The sequence below is a fragment of the Phascolarctos cinereus genome, unplaced genomic scaffold (assembly GCF_003287225.1).
Source record: "Phascolarctos cinereus isolate Bilbo 61053 unplaced genomic scaffold, phaCin_HiC Scaffold_3;HRSCAF=262, whole genome shotgun sequence".
Lineage (NCBI taxonomy): Eukaryota > Metazoa > Chordata > Mammalia > Diprotodontia > Phascolarctidae > Phascolarctos > Phascolarctos cinereus.
The window spans coordinates 177,568,023-177,590,434 of NW_027555736.1; the positions used below are offsets into that span (position 1 = coordinate 177,568,023).

Consider the following 22,412-nt stretch of genomic DNA (forward strand, 5'->3'; position numbering starts at 1 on the left):
ATAGGACATAGACCTAGATTGAGACTATGTAAGAAGATCCTCTGTTATGAACTGGGCCTGACTCAAGCTACATGCTTGGTAGTGTAGGTTCGACACTAGAACAAAATGGGGTAACAATAGTCTGTTTAATAGTTGAAAAGGAGGTTTTTATAGGCATCTATGTGGCACAATGGATAGAGCATTGGACCTGAAGTCAAGAAGATTTGAGTCCAAATATTGCCTCCAACACTTAGCAGCTATAGGACCCTTGGCAAGTCATTTAATCTCTGCTTGCCTCAGTTTCTACAACTGTAAAATAGGGATAATAATAGTGCCTACCTTCTACATTGTATGAATCAAAGGAAATTTTATTTGTAAATCACTTGTCTGGCACATATTAGATGCTTAAAATGCTTGCTTCCTTCTTTCCTCAGGGAAAAGAATTCGCCTAGGCTCCATGAGGTGGGGCCTTAGAAAAGCTAGGCCAGCCTACATAGCAAGACCTCTGGAAATATTGCTCCTAATAATTAGTCTGTCAGTCAATAAGCATTTATTGAACACTTAACCATTTTCCAGGCCCTCAAATATCAAAATAAAAATTAAACAAACAAAAAAATCTAGTCCTTGCTCCCAAGGACCTCACATTCTAATAGGGTAGTAAACTTATAACTAATAAGCCACGTATAAAACCTAAGCAAAGAATATGAAGGTAATATGAAAGAGGAAGGTAAAGGAAAACCAGAAAATCACAGCTTCTATAAGAAGACTTGAATTCAGTAGCAGCATAGTCCATCCTACTGCTCTCCCCAGGACATACGCTGTCTGCTCTGTACTTGACCCCTAATTGTCCAGGCATAGTACATTTGAGTTCTTTGTCCCCTCTGCTTTCATTATTCCACCTCAGTTCTCACTCCTGCTTCCCCCCAACTGCTAACCTGGGTTCTTGTTCTTTCTGAATTCTGACCCAGCTCATCTCCTTGTTGCCCCTATTATTCATCTGCCTTTCCATGCTCATGCTGATCTTTATCATTGGCCAGTCTGCCCCAGTAACCATGCTGCTTGTCTCTTCTGCTTTGTCAGTATCATGCACCAGTCCTAGACTCCAAAGAAGAATATTGAATTGGAACTCTATCAGCCCCCTACTTATTCTAAGTTCTTGGACACTGAACCCTACCTGTGTACTTGGAACCTACTTCCTGCTTTCCTACTCAATTCAAACTGCTATTCCCTGAACCTGAATATTCTGAATCCTGCCTGATCTAAGTCATCGACATTATAGCCAGTCTGCTTGTCTGACCTCTATGGCCTGCCCACTTTCTCAAATTCAAGCAGCACTCAAATATTCTCTTAAAACTTGCTGCCCCCCCCCCAAAAAAAAGCCCTGTTTTTTCTTTCATGTGAAATTCTGAATATTATCAAACCCCAGGAGCCCGAGCCCAGATCCTAGGTCCGTCTTTGGCCTGTTTTTTGTTATCCTTGTATTGCCTCTCACAACTTCACAGAAAGGAAATGTAATAGTATGTTTCAGAAACCTACTTACGAAGTTCTTAATTTATGCCTCTTTTGTCACTTAACTCCTTCTTGCCCACTTTCTTATGTCCCTTTTTGTCTAGTCCTATCCTTAGGGGAGATAATGGACAATAAGTCACTTTTATCCTTCATGATAATCTTTTAAAAAGTAGCCCCTTATTCTTTTCTTCTAGCTAAGTCACCCCTGTTCCTTTAACTTTTCTTCATATGTCCTTTTTTTTTTTCTAGTTCTTTTTACTCCTAGACAAGACAAATTGCTAATAATTTACCTCAGACTAATAGGCTGGAGGTACTAGTCCCATTTGGAAAATGACACTCTTGCCTTTAAGAAGAAAAGTAGCCAAATATAATTTTTAAAAGGAATAATTGGGTCACAGGAGGTTATCTCAGCCGAATCCCTAAACCATGGTATAAAACAAATATAAAACAGTTTTGTGCATGTCTACACAAGTTAGAGCCATGGGGTTATCAACGCACAGCCTAATTTGAGTGCAGAAAGATGGATTTGGGGGGTAATGGGTCTAACAGTCTCCTCTGGGACCTTAACCATATGAAATTCACCATGAGTGGATTTCCTGTTTGCCTTCACATGATTTCCTGTAACACTACTACTCCTCTCCATGCCAAGACTTGAAATTCTTTCCAGCATTTAACATCAGAGCTCAAGAACGTGAAATATGCACGTATCATTTCAGATTTCTGTCATTTATATTTGACTTAAATCAACTTTAAAACTTCCTTTATGTGGCCTTTTCTGTCTAGACATTTTTTTAACATACACAGAAAGCAGCCACAAAATTGTAGTTTCTCATTTGTGCCAACCTTTAATAAGAGAATAAAAAAAGTTTTTTCAATCATCTTGTCACTCACTTTTGTTTACAATTTTTTTCACATACAGTAACCTATGCTGCTGTCTAGAATAGGGCAATTTGCATTTTACTGTATAAATAAATTTTCTTTCAATCATCCAGTTTAAAGTTCAAGCTATTAACCATGAGAGGTCCATGCCATTACAGATCTTTTTCTAGGTCTGTGTTGTATTTGTAATGTGTTTTTTTATTTCTGTATTTTTGTAATATTTATTTTTGTTAGATACCCATTTTGGGGTGGAAAATTGAAAACTTTTTTGTCTCTCAGAAGGAAAATTCATGCTTTCCTGAGCAATGTTAAGTGAAAGGGATGAATTATTTCATCTGAGGCCAAATTATTTACCCATTTCACACTAATCATTGCAGTTATAGATTCTACAGGTAATTGTAAAACAGTTTTTCACATCTTTCAGTGGCTTCCTATTGCCTATCGGATGAAGATCAAGCTTCTTGAAGTAGTATTCAAAGTGCTCCAAAATCTGTCCCTTACCTATTTCTCAAAGATCGGGGCCTATAGTTTTCCTACCCAAAGAAAGCTTCAGTTTCAGCGTGACTCATCTATTTGTTTCTGAGCAGGTGTACGATATACATTCTTGCTTCTCTGCTTTGTTTTTGTTCTCTTTGCCTCTTCTGTCTATTTTTCTGAGCCTTTCCCTTTTTTTGAGGTCTAACCTCAAGTCCTACCTGCTTCTGTGAATCATGCCCCAACCATCCTAGGCCTCAGGGATCTCTCCTTCCTCTGAAATCACAAAGCACTTCCTCTATATATTACTCACTTAGCATTCAGAATATTTTACTTTGTGTTGTCATCTATGAAGTGTCTCCTCTGAGAAAAGCATTGTGTTAGGTGTTAGGTATACAAAAATGAAAAATTATATATTTCAGGCTTATCTTTTTTTAGGACTATAATGTATATAAAAACAAACAAACAATAGAGGTTAGGATGAGATTAAGTACATAGGAAGGTTAAGGCAGAGGTATGACAGATTTGGAAAAGAAGGTATTATTTCTAGTTTTTCATTTGTTTATTTTTTGAGTAAAGTGACTTGCCCAGGGTCACATAGCTAGTAAGTGTCTGAGGCCAGATTTGAACTTAGGTTCTCCTGACTCCAAAGTCAGTGCTCTATCCACTGCACCACAGCTCTATCAGCTGCCTGTATTACTTATAGTCTTTTTTTAAAATGTTTTATTGCATTTTTATTTATTTTGTTAAACATTTCCCAATTACATTTTAATCTGTACTCCCAGAGTTTTGTATGAGGCTGGGCTGTAAGTTTGGTTTCTTGGTATGGAGGGGAAAAGAGAAGAAGGGCCAGGAAATAGCTAGTGACCCCATAGTTACTGATGATAACATTGTGGGACACTCAGCAAGAGACTGAAGAAAAAGCAAATAGGTAGAGGAGAACCATGAGAGAACAAAGTCATGAAAACCTAGAAAAGAGAAGATATTCAGAAGGAGGTGATCACTAGTGTCAGATGCAACACAGTCAAGAAGGACATGGATTAAGAAAAGACCTTTTATCAAGATTAGAGATGGTGTATAAGAAAGTGAAACAAGAGAAAGTGTAAGCATCTAGTGTAAATAGTTTTTTTCAAGAAGGCTTAGTTGAGGATAGGACTGATATAAGATGATAGGTAGTAGAAATGGTAAGATCTAGTAGTATTTTTTTTAAATTCAATAGCCATTTATTAACAACCTACTTTGTGTAATATTCTGTGTTATATAATGGGCATACAAGAGCAAGAAATGAAATAATTGCTGTCCTCAATGAGCTTACGTACTGCAAGGTTATGTCATGAACACAGATATATTACTTATAGTCTAGAGGATCCTAAAAGGCTTCATCCATGGAGGAGGAGGTAACAAAGAGCCTACATAGCAATATTATGTCATCTTATTAGACTACTCAGTACCTTGCTTAGAGTAGGAAAATGTTGATAACCAAGACAAGTCTCAATTTTCTAATGAAGTACACCCCAGGACACCTAAGTTTGTGAGTCCTTCAATTCATTTTGAATACCACCTCCTTGCCCTAGAGTTGATTCGACTCTAATCAGTTTCTAATAGTATTGGACTATATTGCATTAACTAATTGCTTCTTTGAGCTTTCCAAACTGCAACACACCTTTATTCATCGAGAGTGTTCCCCTCAATATAATTCTACCCATTTCTATTGTCAGTATAACCATTTCCTCTTAGAGTTGAATTAACTCAATTTTTCATAGGCCTCTTAAAGCATTATCTTCCTTTTGACCAAAATATTTTCCCTTTAATGAAATGTAGTCAGTTCTTTCCATAGACTAGAATTGTGGAATAGTCATAATTTAAAAAAAAAAAAAGATCAACCTCAGTAGGCATCTTATCTCGATCTATTATTTTACAGACTAAGAAGCTGAGACCCAAAGAGGTTGCATGATTTGTCCAAGGTCACACAGGAAATTGATGACATCGTTAGGACTAGAACCCAGGTCATTTGACTGGACTCTGGTCTGGTGCAGTTGCTTGTTCTCCTGACTCCTTCATATATTTGTTCTCTTTGTACATATTTTCATTGCGAGATCTCCCTGCACAACATAATTAATATTTACCATCTAAAACTCTTATTGAAGAGATAATTTTTTTCTTTTTTTCCCAAAAGCTAAGCATTTTGCTTAATCCAAAACAACAAAAAGTGTTTTGTTCCTGTTGCCTTAAAAGAAAGAAAGAAAGAAAGAAAGAAAGAAAGAAAGAAAGAAAGAAAGAAAGAAAGAAAGAAAAACAACCTCACCCTTCAGTGACTGTTGGTTTTCATATTGAAACCACTGGAATGGCTTCTTTGTTTGAGGCCACCTTGGTGGTCCAGCAACATTGTGTACTCACTGCTGGCTGGACAATAAACTGCATTCATGTATTCCTCAGTAGCCTCCCCCTTCCATACTGCCAACCTCAAATGGAGCTTCCATTACTGTGACAGTTTCATCGTTAATTAGACTCCTAGTCTCCCATTTGTTTGATATTAAATGTCTCAGAACAAGATGAGTTAATAAATTAGCACAAGGCAGACTGCCTGGCCACTGAAATGTACTGCTGTGCTGTGGCAGTCAGAGGGCAACCCTCTTGTTTGATCGTGGGGGGAAGTTTAATCCTAATTGACCACATGGGAGTTCCATCCTGTTAAGGTTCAAGAGAGAGCACAGTGGTGGAGCCTGGTTTGCTTTGTACTTGTTTCAGTTCCTAATTTTCAAATGGGCAAGCTCAGAGCCCTGGGAGGCTCATTTCACACTTGCAGGGTGGGGGCCCTTTGCCAAGGAGTTTTCTGACATGTTGCAGCTAATCCTGATGATGGGGTGGTGAGATTGCAGCAAAGGGACAGGTGCAATTACCCTCCTCCGGAGAGGGAGTCTGTGGGTGGAGGGTGGCCTTTTCACTAAACAAAGATGACCTAGGATGTTTGTGGTGGACAAGCCCAGACCATCCCCCTGCTTTTGCTGTCAAAATGGCAGATTCTAAGGGACTCATTGTAAACTAAGCAATTTAAATAAGCAAATGCCAAAAAGGCTTTGTTCCCATAGACAATGCAAGGAATGAAATAATATAATCCTGGTCTTTAAAATTAAGGGACAGAACTGGATGATCTCTAAGGTCCCTTATACATATATAATATGATATGATATAATATAATATAATATATCCAGGATCCTGTTTTGTTATACTTTTTTCATGGAGATAAAAATGGAGGCTTTTCTCTAGTAACCCACAAAGCATCTGTCTTTTTTTTCCCCTACTTGGACGATGGAGAAACAACCTTGGATAATTGTCATAACTAATAGCCAAAGTTGAGGACTAATAAGTCACACTAATTTAGAACTATTTTTGTGTTTATAGCATAGATATACCTCACTTTTTAGTCTGTTTTGTGAGAAGTGTTATAGTGGATAAATCTATGATTTCATCAGTATATGGTGGAGAAACCAAATTGTTCCACCTATGAAGTTCAGCAGCTCATCTGTAACTTGGAAAATTGCCTTAGGCTCTGACAGGTTAAATGACCTTAGTTACATAACTGGTACATGTCAGAGGTAGGACTCAAATCAGATTTTTCTGACCCAAAGGACAAACTCTATCTCTAGGCTATGCTACATGTCCACATTGTCAATGTGCTCCTGGAAAATGTGCATGTCAGTTTTATTGTATTTTGAAGGTACTGGTAAGCTACTTAAGGAATCCTCATTTCCCACTTTTTCACTTACCTTATTGAACTGGGTTATAAATCCATATTTCATATATCAGGTCAGCTTCAAAAAAAGTACAAAGCAAAATGTGTGAATATGAGCAGCGAAGCATATGTAACTATATGAATTCATTCAGCACTATTAACCTTTTGTTAACAGTTGTATCTTACTGTATGGCTCTAGCTCCCTCATGGGACAGCTAGATGGTACAGTATGTACAGCATGGGCCTGAAGTCAGGAAGACCTGAGTTCAAATTTGACCTCACACACTTACTAGTTGTATGACTTTGAGCAAGTAACTAAACCCTGTTTGCCTCAGTTTCCTCATCTATAAAATGAGCTAGAGAAGGAAATGGCAAACCACTCCAGTATCTTTGCAAAGAAAACCCCAGAAGGGGTAATGAAGTCGGACACAATTGAAAAACAACAAAGTTTCCTCATATCTAATTCTGGAATGAAAATACTGTAACTTTATGTTCTGAGGCTTTCTGTTGCTTTAAAGTAAGGTTAATCATATTTGCCATCTAAGTATTTCACAAACTGAAGTGGAGATTGGTGTGATGTCTTTCAAGTACACTGAGCTTTTAATTAACAATCTTACAAATAGCTACACACCCAAACCAAAACAGGTTGGGTTTTTGTTTGTTTGTTTGTTTTATCCTTTTCCCAGGTGAGTAGGAAGAATTTCCTTTGCACTTCTATCTCCTGGGAGATAATTATGGGATTAAGTGGAGGAAGGTGGTTAAGACTGAAATTTGGAGAATTTGTTAGAAAGTCAGAGTTAATGTTACTACTAACATTACTCAATTTTTCTACCCCATGCACACCTAAAAAACTACTTGACATATGTACACACATATATGCATATGTACATATGTATATATATGTGTGTATAGATAAATACATGCATATATGTGTATGTATAGATGTGTACATATATGTATATATAGGTATCTATATCCATCTATGTATATAGCTGTATCTATCTCCAGGGCTTTGGGATTAGATCCAGTTGGCCTTCTGAAGAAGTTTTATGACCAATAAATTCAATCCACATGATTTCTCAGTCCCACATGATGATTTTCTTGAATTTCCTTCCTAAACTGCATGACTATTTCTGATTTGCTCAGAAATATATTTACACTTTTCACTGTCCTGATCTCACTTTTCCTTTGCCAAAAATGAATGAGTGAATGAACAAATGACAAAGCATTTATTTAAGCACTTACTATGTGCAAAACACTATGCTGAGTGCTAGGTATATGTGTAAGTAGAAAATCAAAACATTCTATGTTCTCAGGGAGTTTGAGTTCTAATAAGAAAAAAACGTATATGGGAAATTTCAGCTGTAAGTCAGAGGGAAAAGCCCAAAAGCCCAGTGGCACTTAGGGTGTAGGAACCGAGGGGATAAATCTGTGCCTTCTTTAATGTCATTTCCACTAATAAAACCATATCTTTCTGATGTTGAATCCTTTGACAATGCCAAGGTCTTTGTGTGGTGGACTTTGTTTTCCAGGTCTTCAGTAGTTGTGACTGCTGAGGAGACTGGGGGGGAGGGGCTGCCACTCCAGCAGAGGCAATTGCCAAGTTGCATCTCCTTACTCCCCTGAACGATGACTCTGGGGGCTGGGCTGGTGGCAGGATTGGTTGTCTAGATGTTGCTATTCCTCGAGCTTACTAGCTAGGTGAAGGCAGTTATTCAATAGCTAGTGGTAGTGGTAGAATGTCACACTGAGGTGAAATAACTAAAATTAGAGGTGGAGATGCCTAAGAGATCCCAAATAAATCTCCAATAATAACAATATTGATAGAAATGGTAATAAAAATGTTGAGAAAATAAAGTGTCTATTCATTTCAACACACATTTGTTAAGTATTTCATTGATGTTAAATACTGTGCTAGGCACTAGGGATGGAGAGATGAAAAAGGACAGTCCCCACCCTTTAAAAGCTTACACTTTAATAGCTGGATACAACATAAATATAAATAAACAACATGATTTAGAGTATGATAGGGCAAAAGAAAGACTAAGACAAAGTAGTTTAGGAAGATTTGATTAGAAGAAGAAAATTTGAAGAGAGAGCATGTTTAGTTTCAGTTGTTATGACTGAAAACTGAACACCTCCTAATATATAAGAAAAGAATAAATAGCAATGTATTCATCAATATTTTAACTTATATTTCTGCATACTATAAAAAGTAGTGAGTTGGCTCACTTAAGTAAGATCTTATACCTTGATTTCAAGTTCTGGATCCCTGCTATGAAGTGCAAGAATGAAATTCAAACGTGATTGTGGCAATTCAAGTGGATTTTTGTTTTCCTGTGAACAATATTGGCATCATAGAAACATAAACCTAACATCCTCCTTTTATGTATGCTGAGTGCTAGATATATATGTAAGTAGAAAAGCAAAGTGTCCCAATGCCCATCCCAAAGCCATTTGGTAAGGGACTCTCTCTTTAATGGTGGTAATGAATATGCTGCTTTGTGTGTAGGCTGGGTTGGAGTTGGTGAGAGAGGAGAACTCTTCAGTCTTCTTCAGGCTCAGAGTTGCTTTGGGTTCTGCAGTCACTTTGAGAGCTTCTGGCTTCTAGCTTCAAGAGAGAAGATGGGAGATGCCAATCCTACTTCATGTTCTTTTCATGTTTTCCCAGAGTCTTTAACTCAAGAAGACTGAAGAGCTCCCCTCTCTCACCAGCCCCACCCCACCCCTTGCACAGGGCAAGACATTCCTCTCCACAACTGAGGAGAAAATCCCATACCAATTGGCTTTGGGACTAGGGTTACTACATGATGAAGCCAAGGCCCACAGAAGGGAAGTAACTTGTCTGATTTCATGCAAGTAGTTAATGGCAGAGCTAGGGTAAGAACTTAGGTCTCCTGATTCCCACATCAGGGCCCTTTCTACTCAGCCATACTCTCTTCTTAGACTAAGTCACAAGAGAGCATCATGTGTAAGTAGGCGATTGGCCTCAATAAATAGATATGTAAATGCACCTCTAATTAACTTATTTGATCAGTCTTTTCTCCTACTCTTCTATTTACATAGAAGCACAGAATTCTTGAGCTGAAAAGAGACTTTGTTGTTTAGTCCTTTTCCAATGTGTCTGACTCTTCATGACCCCTTTCGGGGTTTTCTTGATAGAGATACTGGAGTGGTTTGCCATTTCCTTCTCCAGGTCATTTTACAGATGAAGAGCTAAAGCAAACAGGATTATGTGACTTGCCTGGCGTCACACAGCTAGTAAGTGTCTGAGGCCAGATTTGAACTCAGGAAAATGACTCTTCCTGACTCCAGGCCCAGCACTCTAATCATTGCTCCACCTAGCTGCCCCCAAAAGGTACCTTAGCGATTATTTATAATTGAACCCCTTTATTTTGTGAGAGAGGATATATTTTCAGTATTATCTGAGTTCAGAAATTTTATCTGCATATCTAATTTCACAAGCCATAGGCTTGCCATTACTTTACATATTTTTAAGGGCTAATCCAGTGGAAAGGGCACTGAATTTGGAGTCTGAGGATCTAAGGCTCAAATTCCATCACTGTCACTTAACTGCTTATGTGATTGACTAGGGTCAAATCATTTAACTTCTCTGCACCTCAGTTTCATCATTTATAAAATAAGAGGGTTAGACTAGATGACCTCTATGGTCCTTGGAGCTCTAAATCTTTGTTTTTTATAATCTTATTTGAAAAGGTCTGAGTATCTGGGACATCTGAGACCAGAAGTGGCACAGATACTTTTTTGGCCTCTGACCTGATATCTTCCCCAACTTTTTTTTTTCCAAATCTGATGGCTCCTGTGGTAGATTAACTTGTTGTCTTGGGAAAAACGTTATATGATGGTTGACATTTATAGAGCACTTTAAAATTTACAGCTAGGTTCTGATTAGGGTGAATAATAAATTCCCTGAAGTAGTCCCATGCATTTTAATTTTCACTATTTGAAATTATAATTATGAAAAATATGGTGGTTGGTTTCAGGCCAGTGGAAAAATGCAGTACAAATTCAAATAATGCTACTACTTGGGCAAGGGGTGGGGAGATTCATTGTTTGCACTAATTGAGACCTAACTAAACAAACTGTTTGACATGCATATCTCATCTAATTATTCACAATAATCATGTGGATTAGGTAGTGAAAAAGCTATTATTTCTATTTCGTATTTAAGGAAATCAAAACTTCGGGTAAGGCACTTGACCAAGATCATACAACTAATACATGGTAGACCCAGGATCCAGACTCATCTTCTAACATCAAGTGCAGTATTCCTTCTGCTGGATTAGCTCTCTTAGCCCAGCAATGCATTCACTAAATTGCAGTTCATATTTTTCCATTAAGATATGTGACATTTCCTTGCATTGAGACTTTTGTTAAATCATTGATGAGGTTTAGTCTCTGAAATAGGCAAAGACCATTCAGAATTCTAAATTCATTTTTTTTCTATTTTTTTATTTTGGATTTGGGGGAAGAGCTGTTTTGTTTTATTGGATTTTTTTAAAATGTCACATAATAAAAGCAAAAGAAGCTGTAGGTTGGTACAGACTTTCTGGAAAGTAATTTGGAAACCTGCCCCAAAAGACACCAAACTGTGCATACTCTTTGATCTGGGAATACCACTACTAGCATTATACCCCATGGATGTTAAAGAAAGACAAAAAAAAAACCCTTATGTGCAAAAATATTTACAAAAGCTCTTTTTGTGGTGGTAAAGAACAGAAAACAAAAGTGGGGGGTGGGGTCCATCAGTTGGAGAGTGCATGAGAAATCTGTGATTGTGAATGTAATAGAATACTATTTTACCATAAGAAATGAATAAGGGGATTATTTCAGAGAAACCAGGGAAGATTGGCTTTAAAAAAAAAAAAGAGCAAAAGAAGGTTTTAAAAAATTTCTTCTGCAAGGTAAATATGCATGATTGAAATAGTATTTGTCTCAGGAATAACAAACTTTTGTTCTCTTCATGGACATATTTCCTTAATGAGTGTTGGGATAGTTCTCTAAGAATTATTTGTCCTACCCCCCACCCCCAAGAGGGTCTGACTGTTCCAGCAAACACTAGGTATTTTATCTTATTTTAAAATTTATTGATATATTTCGTTTTGATACAGCAGAGACCCAATATGCTCAAACTGTCCTGACAAAGTACACTCCCTGAAATACAGGTGATTAGTTATTGACAGAAAGGAGGAATGTGTCCCTTGACTGATAGCATGGTGCTAACATTGACCATTATACTTTACCAGAGTTCTGTGGCCTCTCAATGTTGACTTTATATCATTATAGTCGTTGTATATATAATTCTTTTGGCTCTGTTCTTTTCCTGTCTCGAGACTTCAAGTGGCTCTTACCAAGTTTTTCTGAATTCTTCATCTTCATCATTCATAAAATTATGAGATCATAGATTGAGGAATAGAAAGGACCTCAGAAGTTAACTCTCTCATTTTATAGATAAGAAAACTGAGGCCCAGAGATGTTAAGTGACTTACCCCTGCCAGATCTAGTAATCATGTGAGGTAGAGTTTGAACTCAGGTCTTCTTGACTCCAAATTCTATATTATTTTTATCACATCATACTTACTCTGTAGCAAAAATTCCATTGTATTCATATAACATAGTTTGTTCACCTATTTCTCAATCATTGAGCACATGTTTTATTTCTAGCTTTGTGCCTTGACAGATAATGCCACCATGACAATGCTTGTATGGACATTTTTCATACTATTAATAACTTCCTTGGGATATAGCCCCAATAGTAGAACAGAGCTCTGGGCCAAAATATGAGAGCGACTTAGTAACTTTCCTTGAGTAATTGCAAACTATTTTTCAATGAGCTGAACCAATTCACAGCTCCACCAGTAACGGATTAGCACTGTGTGTTTTCCTTCAGCTCCTGCGACAATAACGTACTGGATACTCTGGAATTTAGAAGTGGCGGGAGTTAATAAATAATTCCTTAGAAATGTATAGGCATAGACTGGAACTGACACAAGAGACCTCCAACATCAGATTTTCATTTCCTTGACAATCCCAAAATTTCTTAAGAGTTGCCCGAGATTCCAGGCATCTTATCGGAGATGATATTTTTTAAAAAATGGCACTGGGGGATATCTGAGTAGTCTTTAAAAAACTTACTATTGTTACAAAGTAATCTGTTTTTCCTAGGCCCAAGTTCACTGAAGCATTAGTTTTAAAAATAGAATTATTTCTTTCTCCCCAAGTCCTTTTCTTTCAAGGTTCTCTAGCATCCATGATGCTATTTGTCTCAACCAAGAGCTGAGGTGCATGTTTCTGTCTTTCCTGGAGTACAAGATTATTCAGGATGAATCACAATACCAGGCTACAAGGCTGATTTGCGGTGAAGCTCCAAAAGATTCAGAATATTCTCTTAGACAGGGACATGTCAGGAATCTGGCCATGACCAGCAGACCAAAGTATTCGTTAATTAGCTCCAGCTTTGGAAAAATTAAACCTTTGTTTTTTGTTGTTGTTGTTGTTTTTCCTAGTGGATTTCAGATACCGGAACAAGTTAACAGGGACCTCAGGCAAATGTCTTTTTGCCTAGGTTGAGTGTACTTTGTTGTGGTGAATTATAGTATGTGATATACACTCATGCAGCCAAATCAAACCTGCCCTTTAGAGGTGGCTTGATGGTTCATTTTGCTGCAAATTTCCGAAATACTTTCTTAGAGCCTGAAATATAGTAATTTTATGGGAGCTTTGTATTTAATGTTTTGGAGGGGTTGTTGTTGGTAAGGGTGATGGTAGCTTTTATCTTCCTGTCCATTCATGACCTAACTGTCAGGCCCCATGGCCATATTCTTGTTAAAGAAAGTACAATTCTGACATATCATTCCTAGTTGCCCCACTTAGGAATAGGGGCATGTGCAGCAGCTGCCTTCTAGGTCTTTTTTTTTTTTTTGGAAGAAAAGACATGGGCTATAATTTGTGAATATGAAGAATAGAACCCTTAACCTTCTCAGTCTAGACCTTCAAAATTTTTGTCCACTCTGGTGCATCAGAAAAAAACCAGACCACCTTATCCTTTTCCCACTTAGCTGACTTTTCTGCCTAAGGAACAATTGGAGGCATAACACTTCCTTTTTCCTAAAGGACCCTTGTTATTGTGAGGGCCTCTTTGTTATTGTGACATGATGGAAACCACTGGAATTTGGATAAACATCAACTAATAATCTAGCCAAGCAATTAATTAACATTCTAATTCTGGGATTCTTTTCACAGCAAGTGAGAAGCAGATGGTGGTTGTGTGCAAGGAGTCCCCAAAGGAGCATCTCCAGCCTTTCAAGGACAAGCTAGAGGTGTTCTTTCAGAAAGGTAGGCAGCATGCTGCTCAGAAACATACTGTATATCCTCCCAGACCAATTACTACGGCACAACCTTCATTTCTATCACTGGACGATTTTACCCAGCTCAAAACCCTCTATTTCTACATCATTCTACATCTTTTTTGAACACCTACATACATAGTTAATATGAAATTAATCTGTACTTGATTTATATCACCTTTTTTAGTGTTCCTAGATCAGGATTTCAAACTTTTTATGTCATAGATCCTTTTGACAATCTGGTGTCGCCTACGGATCCCTTTTTAAATGCATAATATAAAATATTTAGGATTATGAAAGAAATGAATGATATTGAAATATAGTTATCAAAATATTTCAAAAGAGGAAATAAGTTCACAGGTCTTAGTAAAGAACTCCTGTTTAGATCATTTTAGTTCTATACATCTGTACCTAGCCCATTACTCTCATTCTTTGATAAATCTTTTAAAGGGGGGCCCATGTCTGTTCTTTCCTGGGAGCATAAATTTAGTGTTGGAAGAGAACTTAGGGGACATCTAGTCTAATCTTGGCCCTATTTTGCAAAAAAAAAAAGGAAACTGAGTCAGACAGGTTAAGTGATTAGTCATATTGTACTTTATGCTATGGCTGCTCATTTTCACTTGACAAAATGATTCACTTGTGGAATTCAATTGAATAAAACTCTTCCAAGCAATCATACACTTCATTTACATGATCAAAATGGCTTAATTGAGAATTCCCTTTCTGATTTCTCTGAAGTTCATCAGTTTGAGGACTATGGATTTTTTTTAACTGTTCGTCAAACTGTGTTCAGAAAAGCAAAATAAGCCAGGTGATATCATAAAGGGAGTTAATTAATCAACACATATTTATGAAGCACCCACTGTGTTCCAGACACCTTGTTAAGCACTGAAGATACAAAGACAAAGATGAAACAGTCCTTTACAAGGGCCTTATGTTCTGATGGGGAACATGTACATGTATAAGTATGTATGTATAAACATATATAAAATGACAGCAAGGTAGTTTTGGGAGAGGGGACACAAGCATCTGGGAGAAGAATTAGAAAAGGCTTCCTGTGGAAGGTGGCATTTGGGCTAGATCCAGATAATCCAGAGATTCCAAGAGGAAGAGGTGAAGAAGGAGGACACTCTAGGAATAAGTGATAGCTAGGACAAATGCCAAGAAACAGGTATCCTTGAATGCTGATGACTTCCCTCTCCCTGGAAGTCTTCAAGCAAAGACTAGCTGATCATTTTTCTCCCATGCAGTTAAAGTGAGGATTCCTTTAATGGATTGCTATTTGTCCTTCATCCTCAAAGAGGACCATGACATTAGAGAGGTGATGCCATGACATGCAGGTGGATTGAATTTAAGTGAAGGAGGGCAGTGCAAAGTCACCAGGCTCACTTTCTCCTCCAGACACATCTGGATCCGGTGGCCAGATACAGATCAGGACCACTGGAGATGGCCGAGGATGCAGTGAAGGACTTTGGCCTTTTCAAGCTAACGCCTTTAAAGGGTCTTAGTTTGACTGAGGCAGTGCATGGATTAGAAGGCTGATGAGGTCCTTCCCAAATCTCTATAATTCCATGACTCTGTGAGGATTCCATGATTGCTTGTGTATGAGGAAAAGCAACAGACTGTAGTTTAATTACAGATCTATCTTTCACAGAGAAGTGAATAGAAGTGACACAGACAAGACACAGTATCCTATTTAGAAATATCACTGGGATACCTATATTATTCGTAGTACTGACAGAGGATGAGGATATTGTTCATTGTCAACAGTCTGCCAATGTCATTTAAGCCATGAATGTAGGGTGTCTTGCTTTCTGGGTTATTTCCTAATCTGATTTTTTTCAAAATTTAGCCAAAGATAAGCAAGAGAAAAAGGGGAAAAATCTGCTTGCATTTATCTTTGCTAGAAAGCCAAAGGAAATGAGTGTATGAACCTTTGGTGAGCCATCAACATACCATGGCTGATTTTGAATCAGCCACCATGATACCACACCATAAACAGAAGACTGCTCATCAGGGTGAATCCATAAATCATGGCCAACAGTCATTGGAGATTGGCAGAATTTCCTGTGTGAGTCAGAGAAACTGGATAATGGCTGTCTCTTCTGATGGAGAAGCATAGCTGCTGTGTCCCCTCATATTAAGGGCTTATTAGAGTAGTCACTGAACAAGTTAAAGCTTTACTCTCAGAATCTGCAAATAATACTGTCAGTTTACCATCCTGAAATCTAAACAATGAGACTAATACACAGATATTCTGTAAACATAAAAGACATTGCTTGGTGGCATAGAAGAAAGAGTGATAGACAGAGTCAGGAAGAGGTGAATTCCAATCCTACCTCAGACACTATCTGTGTGACCCAAAACAAATCACTTACTCTCTCTCTCTACCTCAATGTCTTTATCAATAAAATGAGTTTAATAATATATGATAACTTATGTAAAGTGCTTTGCAAATCATAAAGTACTATATAAACACTAGCTATTACTAACAAGATAATCATAAAGGAAAGTAGCTAGTTTTCATATATGATTAGTAGAAGCTGTCTTATAAGTTAGTTATAACTGGTCTAAATAAAAAGCTGGCCTTTTTAAAAAAAGTGATCTTTATTCCCCTAAATTACTGATGGCTTATTATACTTGAAATGAGGTCCTGAGACAAAGATTAATTTGTATTTAGGTTCAATTTGTATTTTGAACAGTAAATATTCTAGATTTATATTCATAGATATATGTGTTGCCTTCTCTCTGGTGACTCCATTAGCAGTTAATTTATCCACAGTCCAGATAGCATTTTTTAATTCTCCGTGCATTTTTTTTTATCCATTTGCCCATTTTATGGAAAAGAAGAGATGTACCTGTGGGAGATATACCCCTGATAATCTTGTTATCTCCTTGATAGAATGATTTTAGAAGTCACAGCTTCAAATTATGTGATAAACTTCTGTTCCACTGAACTATTTTAAATTTCTATTCTATAATAGTTAATGTTTGTTGAGATTATAACTCAAGTAGTTTAGGGTCTTTTGAACAATATGGTTTCAAGAAGGGTGATGGTGTCTAAAGGTTGAAGAAAGGATCCTAAATGCCATTTATTCCAACACCTTCATTTTACCAGTGGGGAAACTGAGGCACAAAGGGATGAGGTGGCTTGCCACAAGATCACATAAGCATTAAGTAATAGGACAGAAATCAGAACTCACATCCATTGACTCCAAATCCTGCTGGCTTTTCTACTCCACAGTTTAAATTTTCCTCCCTTTTTAAGGATTACATACTGTGATTAGGAACACAGAGTTTGGTGCTGTCATTGTGGTAGGATGAAATGCTCCCTTCAGTTTCTATGGCTGGTTACATAGAACAGCCTGCTGGGAAGTTTGTATTCCATAATAGTTATTATCACTCATAAAATCTTAAGCAATTGAGTTCTTTATGCTTGAGAAGTCACATGAGGTGTGACTCAGTTGATTCACGGAAAGGCTTATTTTTAGATGGACTGTAATTCAGTTCTTCTAACAATCATAATGATTTAATTTTTCTTTTGTAAATCATATCCTGTTGCCACACTCGAGTGATGATGGCGTCTTTGAACTTTGCTTTATGTCTTTTATTGGTCCTCCCCTTCTCCAAACACCCTTAAATAGCCTCGTTTGATGAAACTGCCTTACTCCTACTTAACTAATTTCATTCCCCAAACAGAAGTGAAAGTATTTTTAATGGCAACACTTGCCAGAGTTGCACTCTTCACAATATTTGACCTTTCTTCTCACACATTTCCCTTCTCCACTGTGTTCTTTTACTTGTTCCAATTTACAGCTCAGTTCAGGGTCAGCTTGGGAAGGCATTATTTAAGCTCTAGGTTTCCCACCCTCAGATCAAACATGTTCATAATGATATAGCCCTCAAATATGTGATACACACATTAAAGTTTCCCATAAACCTGGCAGGGATCCTGTAATTGAAAGAATCCACACTGAAGTTGATTGGGTCCCAGGTATGGCTCTTGTAGGTGGTCTTTTCATGCTGTTAAATTGGCCTTTTGTATTTACAGCTCTAGCAGGGAGTATTGAAGTTGGAATGGGCTAAACTTACTTTTTGTGTGTGTCCTAACATTAGCATTCTCCCACATTTGGTGCTATCTCATTATCTGCTGTACTGCTAGTGAAAATAAAGTCGGTGTGATCTTTAATGGGACAGGATGTCCCAAATGTCTTGGTGCAGTTTAAAGCTATTTAAACTTTCATAACTTAAAACTGTACTAAGACTTTTGGGACAAGTTGTGCACACAGCTATGGAATTTACTGAACTATGTTTATTCTTGTTTCTCAGACCAGCCCTTTTGAGTTGTTTTTTTTTTGACCTGCACAACTTTCTTATAGTTGTCCTTAAATTTCAGATAATTCTGTTGCACAGGGGGAAAAAAGTAAGATGCAAAGCATCAGCTATCCAGTACCTCTGACATAGAAGAGTAAAGAATTACATAAAATTTTGAGGAAACTCTGGAACAGGATGGTTATAATAAAATATCTAAATGCTTTACTTCTTCTTCAGATCCATTCTGAATCCATTTCTGGATTTTGTATGGAGCACGTTGCCAAACTCAAAAGAGTGCCTCGTGGTCTTCCTCCAAATAGTTAGAAGATCAAATATTGTCTTGGCTAATAACCTGGAAGATTTGGCATCTAACTTAGGTAGCTTACATTCAAGAGAAATTAATAAATAGGTGTTGAGTTGAATTAAAAGCTGGCAGAAGTAAATTTTTCCTTGCATCATTCATTGCTGTTAAAAACAGTAAAGCACAGTAAGCGATCCACATGAAACAAATAAATTGGAGAGTAAGACCATTCATATCATCTTCAAATATAGAGTACTTGGAGTTCTGGGAAATGCAATCAAAGAGGAGGTGATAAATTCAAGATTCAGAGACATACGTTTTTTGGACATGGTCAAAAGTCCAGAATAGGAGTTTGTTTTGTTTTACTGTGCTGATTTGTTATAAGAATGTTTTTCTTCTGTTTTTTTTTAATTGGGGAAAAGGGTAGAAAGAAGAAAGAGAGGTTAGTAGTGGTGAAAAAAAAGAGAGCCATTGAAATATTTTTTTTAATGCAAGGAAGATTCAGACAATAAACATTTATTAAACACCTACTGTGTACCAGGTAACTATACTAAGAGCTGGGGATACAAAGAAAGGAAAAAGACAGTGACTCCTCTCAAGGAACTCATAGTCTAATGGGGGGAGACAAGATGCAAATGACTGTGTAAAAACAAGCTATATATAAAATCAATTGGAGATCATCGATGGAGAGAAGAGTTAGCATTAAAGGGGTTTTCAGGAAAGGGCTCATGTAGAAGGTGGGATTTTAGCTGGGTCTTGAAGGAAGCCAAAGAATCTCAGAGGGGGAGAAGAGGAAGGAGAGCATTGCAGACATAGGGTTTAGCCAGTGAGAGTGCCGAGGTGGAAGATGGAGTGTTGTGTAAGGAACATCAGGGAAGCCAGGGTCACTAGATCTCAGAGTGTGTGGGAGTGAGTAAGACACAAGAAGACGGGAAGGGCATATACCTTCATAATGTTTATATTATTTATTATTTATGTTAGAATATACATTTATGATACTTACATTAGATGTAAATATCTATTTTTACTTGTGGTTATACAGCTAGTATATCAGAGGCAGGGCTTGGACCTAGCCTCAGAAGTATCTGCACTGCCTTGTACTATTCTTTTTAAAAAGTGATGCCACCTATGAAAATAAATCTGAAGATTTTAGTGTATGGAAAAGGAAGCAGAAGAACCTAAGGTAGATAGCCCAGTCATCACCAATATTATTGCCAGGCATAATGAGCAGAGGGGAGGATAGCCAGGAGTGGCGATTTCAGGAGGCAACAAAAGAGGTCTTCATGAAAAGTGAAGATAATGTATTTTGATCATTGGTAACTGAAGCGCACTGGAAGAGTGTTCCTTGGAATGATGGGGAAATGACCTCATGAAGGCTGCTTCAACATAGAATTAGACCTTTCCTTGAAGGGACTAGTTTAAACAAATAGTTCTCCAAATTTTCTGTCAATGACCCTCTTTTACTTCTGACTCCATTTTCTTTTTATTTTTACTATCAATTTTTTATTCTCTTAGGCCAAAAATCACTTTTCTTTTCATAATTTCTAATCTTCTCACACACCTCCACTCTTCCCCTTTTTCCTTTTTTGATAGAATGTAAACTCCTTAAAATTAGGAATAGTTCCATTTTTGTCGTCATATCCCCAGCACTTAGAACAGTACCTGGCAACACAGTAGGTACTTAAGAAATGCTCATTGACTGATTAATTCTTCCTCTTCTCCTTGCCAATAGGGGATGGGGTGAGGAATTTTCAGAGCACCCATCCTTCTCTTTCCTTCTAAGATTGATTTAAGGACTTTGTCTGATTCCAACCTACCCCACTGACTTAATATAAGTCCAACAGAGTGTGACCAAATCCCTGAGTCTATCTAAACATACTTCCTGTTGCATCTAGTTGAAATGCCATTCATTGATTGATTCGGTGGAGGTGTCCAAGCCTTGTTCACAACTAGTCCTCATCATGCTTGGTCACTGGATGATCAATGGAAGAGACTTCTGAGGTCATCTCATCTAAATTCCTCGTTTTATAGACTTAGAAACTGAGTCCAGGGTGGGATTAAGTGATTTGCCCAAGGTCACCCAGCTATTAAGAGTGAGGGGTTGGATGTGAACTCAAGTCCTCTGACTCCAGTGCCATTTTTCCACAGTACCATGCTACCTTCCATATTGTAGGAACAGTTTTAATTTTCTTGTTTCTACCATGATATAACTCCTGCCAGCCCCCCTTCCAAAAACCAACAAACAAAAACAGCTACCACATGCCTTTTAAAAAAAATTATTGCTATATTTTGTTTTTATATTACAAACATTAACAGAGTGCTCTCATTCCATGAAAGATCTCTTGTAACAAATTAAAACAATTACAGTGATCTCATCTGAAAGTGCATGCAACAATTCACATATGTAACACCATCCAATGCTTCTTTTAAAAGATTTTTTTAATTAACAGAAATCTACTTTCTGTCCCTCCCATCTCCCATCCTATTAGTGGAAAAAAAAAAAAGGAAAAAATTCCTTGTAACAATTATCCACAGTCAAAGAAATCAAATCCCCTCATTGGTTGCATTGTGTGTATATCTATGTCTATATCAATATCTTTCTGTACTCCTCTCTGTCAGGAGAAAGATAGTTTTCAAATTATTAAATAATTAAATCTGTCTTTAAACAGTGGTTTAAACCATGGTTTGTAGTTGTATTCATATAGTTCTTGTGTATGTTTGGTAGGTATACTTCCAAGTATTTTATACATTCTGTAGGTATTTTAAATGGAATTTCTCTATTCTTATTGAGTTTTATTGCTATTATATAAAAATGCTAATGATTTGTATGGATTCATTTTATATTTTCTAAGTTTTATTTTATATCCTACAAGTTTGCTCAAGTTTCAGGGATCAAGTATATTATCATATCATCTGCAGAAAAGTGATCATTTAGATGCTTCTTTACCTATCCATTCATATAATTCTTTCTGTGTCTCCTGTAAATCATCTATTTCCTCCAATCAAATTTGATTAATTAAATAAAAATTCCAATATTGCAAAATGATAAAATAAAATATCTTACCAAATTCTTCCAATGTCACAGATATGGTCTTGATGTATAAACTATGGAGAGTTGAAACAGAAAAAAGAAAACTATAGACCAATATCCCCAATGAACACTGATGTTAACATATTATATTTCAATTAAGTTTAAATTTAAATGATTAAATCATCAATAATGGTTTATTGTTTTTTTAAAAGATCCTATTTGTTAGGACATATAAATCAATAAAATAAAATTTAAAAGTATTTAAAACATGCTTTTTTTAAGCTCTTAAAATATTTTGCTTTTAGGAAGTAATTCATGTAATACTATGTTCTGTTAAAGGCAACCAACTTATCTTCAAACCTTTACCTTACGGGATTTGAACATCACTTGAAGAAGTATCATAGGATAGTTTCCCATAGTTTATTGCTGTGACCTCAGGACAGTCATTGACTTGTATCTAAAAATCTAAAATGTATCCAAGAAATAACAATATTTGTATCTTTTCTTGATATTGATCCTGCAAAGATGTGAGAATAATACTTGCCCACCACAGCATCAGATGTGTGGAGTCTTAAGAATTAAGCTCTTGCACTCACCGAATGCTTTCTACCTTCCCCAAACAACATTTTTTTTAAGTCATATTCTGAGCAGATTTGTGTTGCTCACTCATAGAGTTAACTTTGATCTCCCTCTTCAATAATGGTTGTTTTCATAATGAACTCTACAGTTTCACTTTTGGTCCAACTACTTTTCCTGGTGTGTTATTTGGAATTCACTAATCAGTCCAATCAATTTAATTTCTGGTGGCAGAAGCTAAGTGCCTGT

The 22,412-nt window shown here is 37.0% G+C and overlaps 1 protein-coding gene across 1 annotated transcript in view; it reads left to right on the top strand.

Annotated features, from left to right (window-relative positions):
• The window catches only part of LOC110214783 (formin), a 356,877-nt gene that overhangs the window by 247,543 nt on the left and 86,922 nt on the right, over positions 1-22,412 (top strand). Inside the window, 1 exon segment of the mRNA XM_020995886.2 lies at positions 13,838-13,930. Coding sequence (XP_020851545.2) covers positions 13,838-13,930 — 93 coding nt within the window.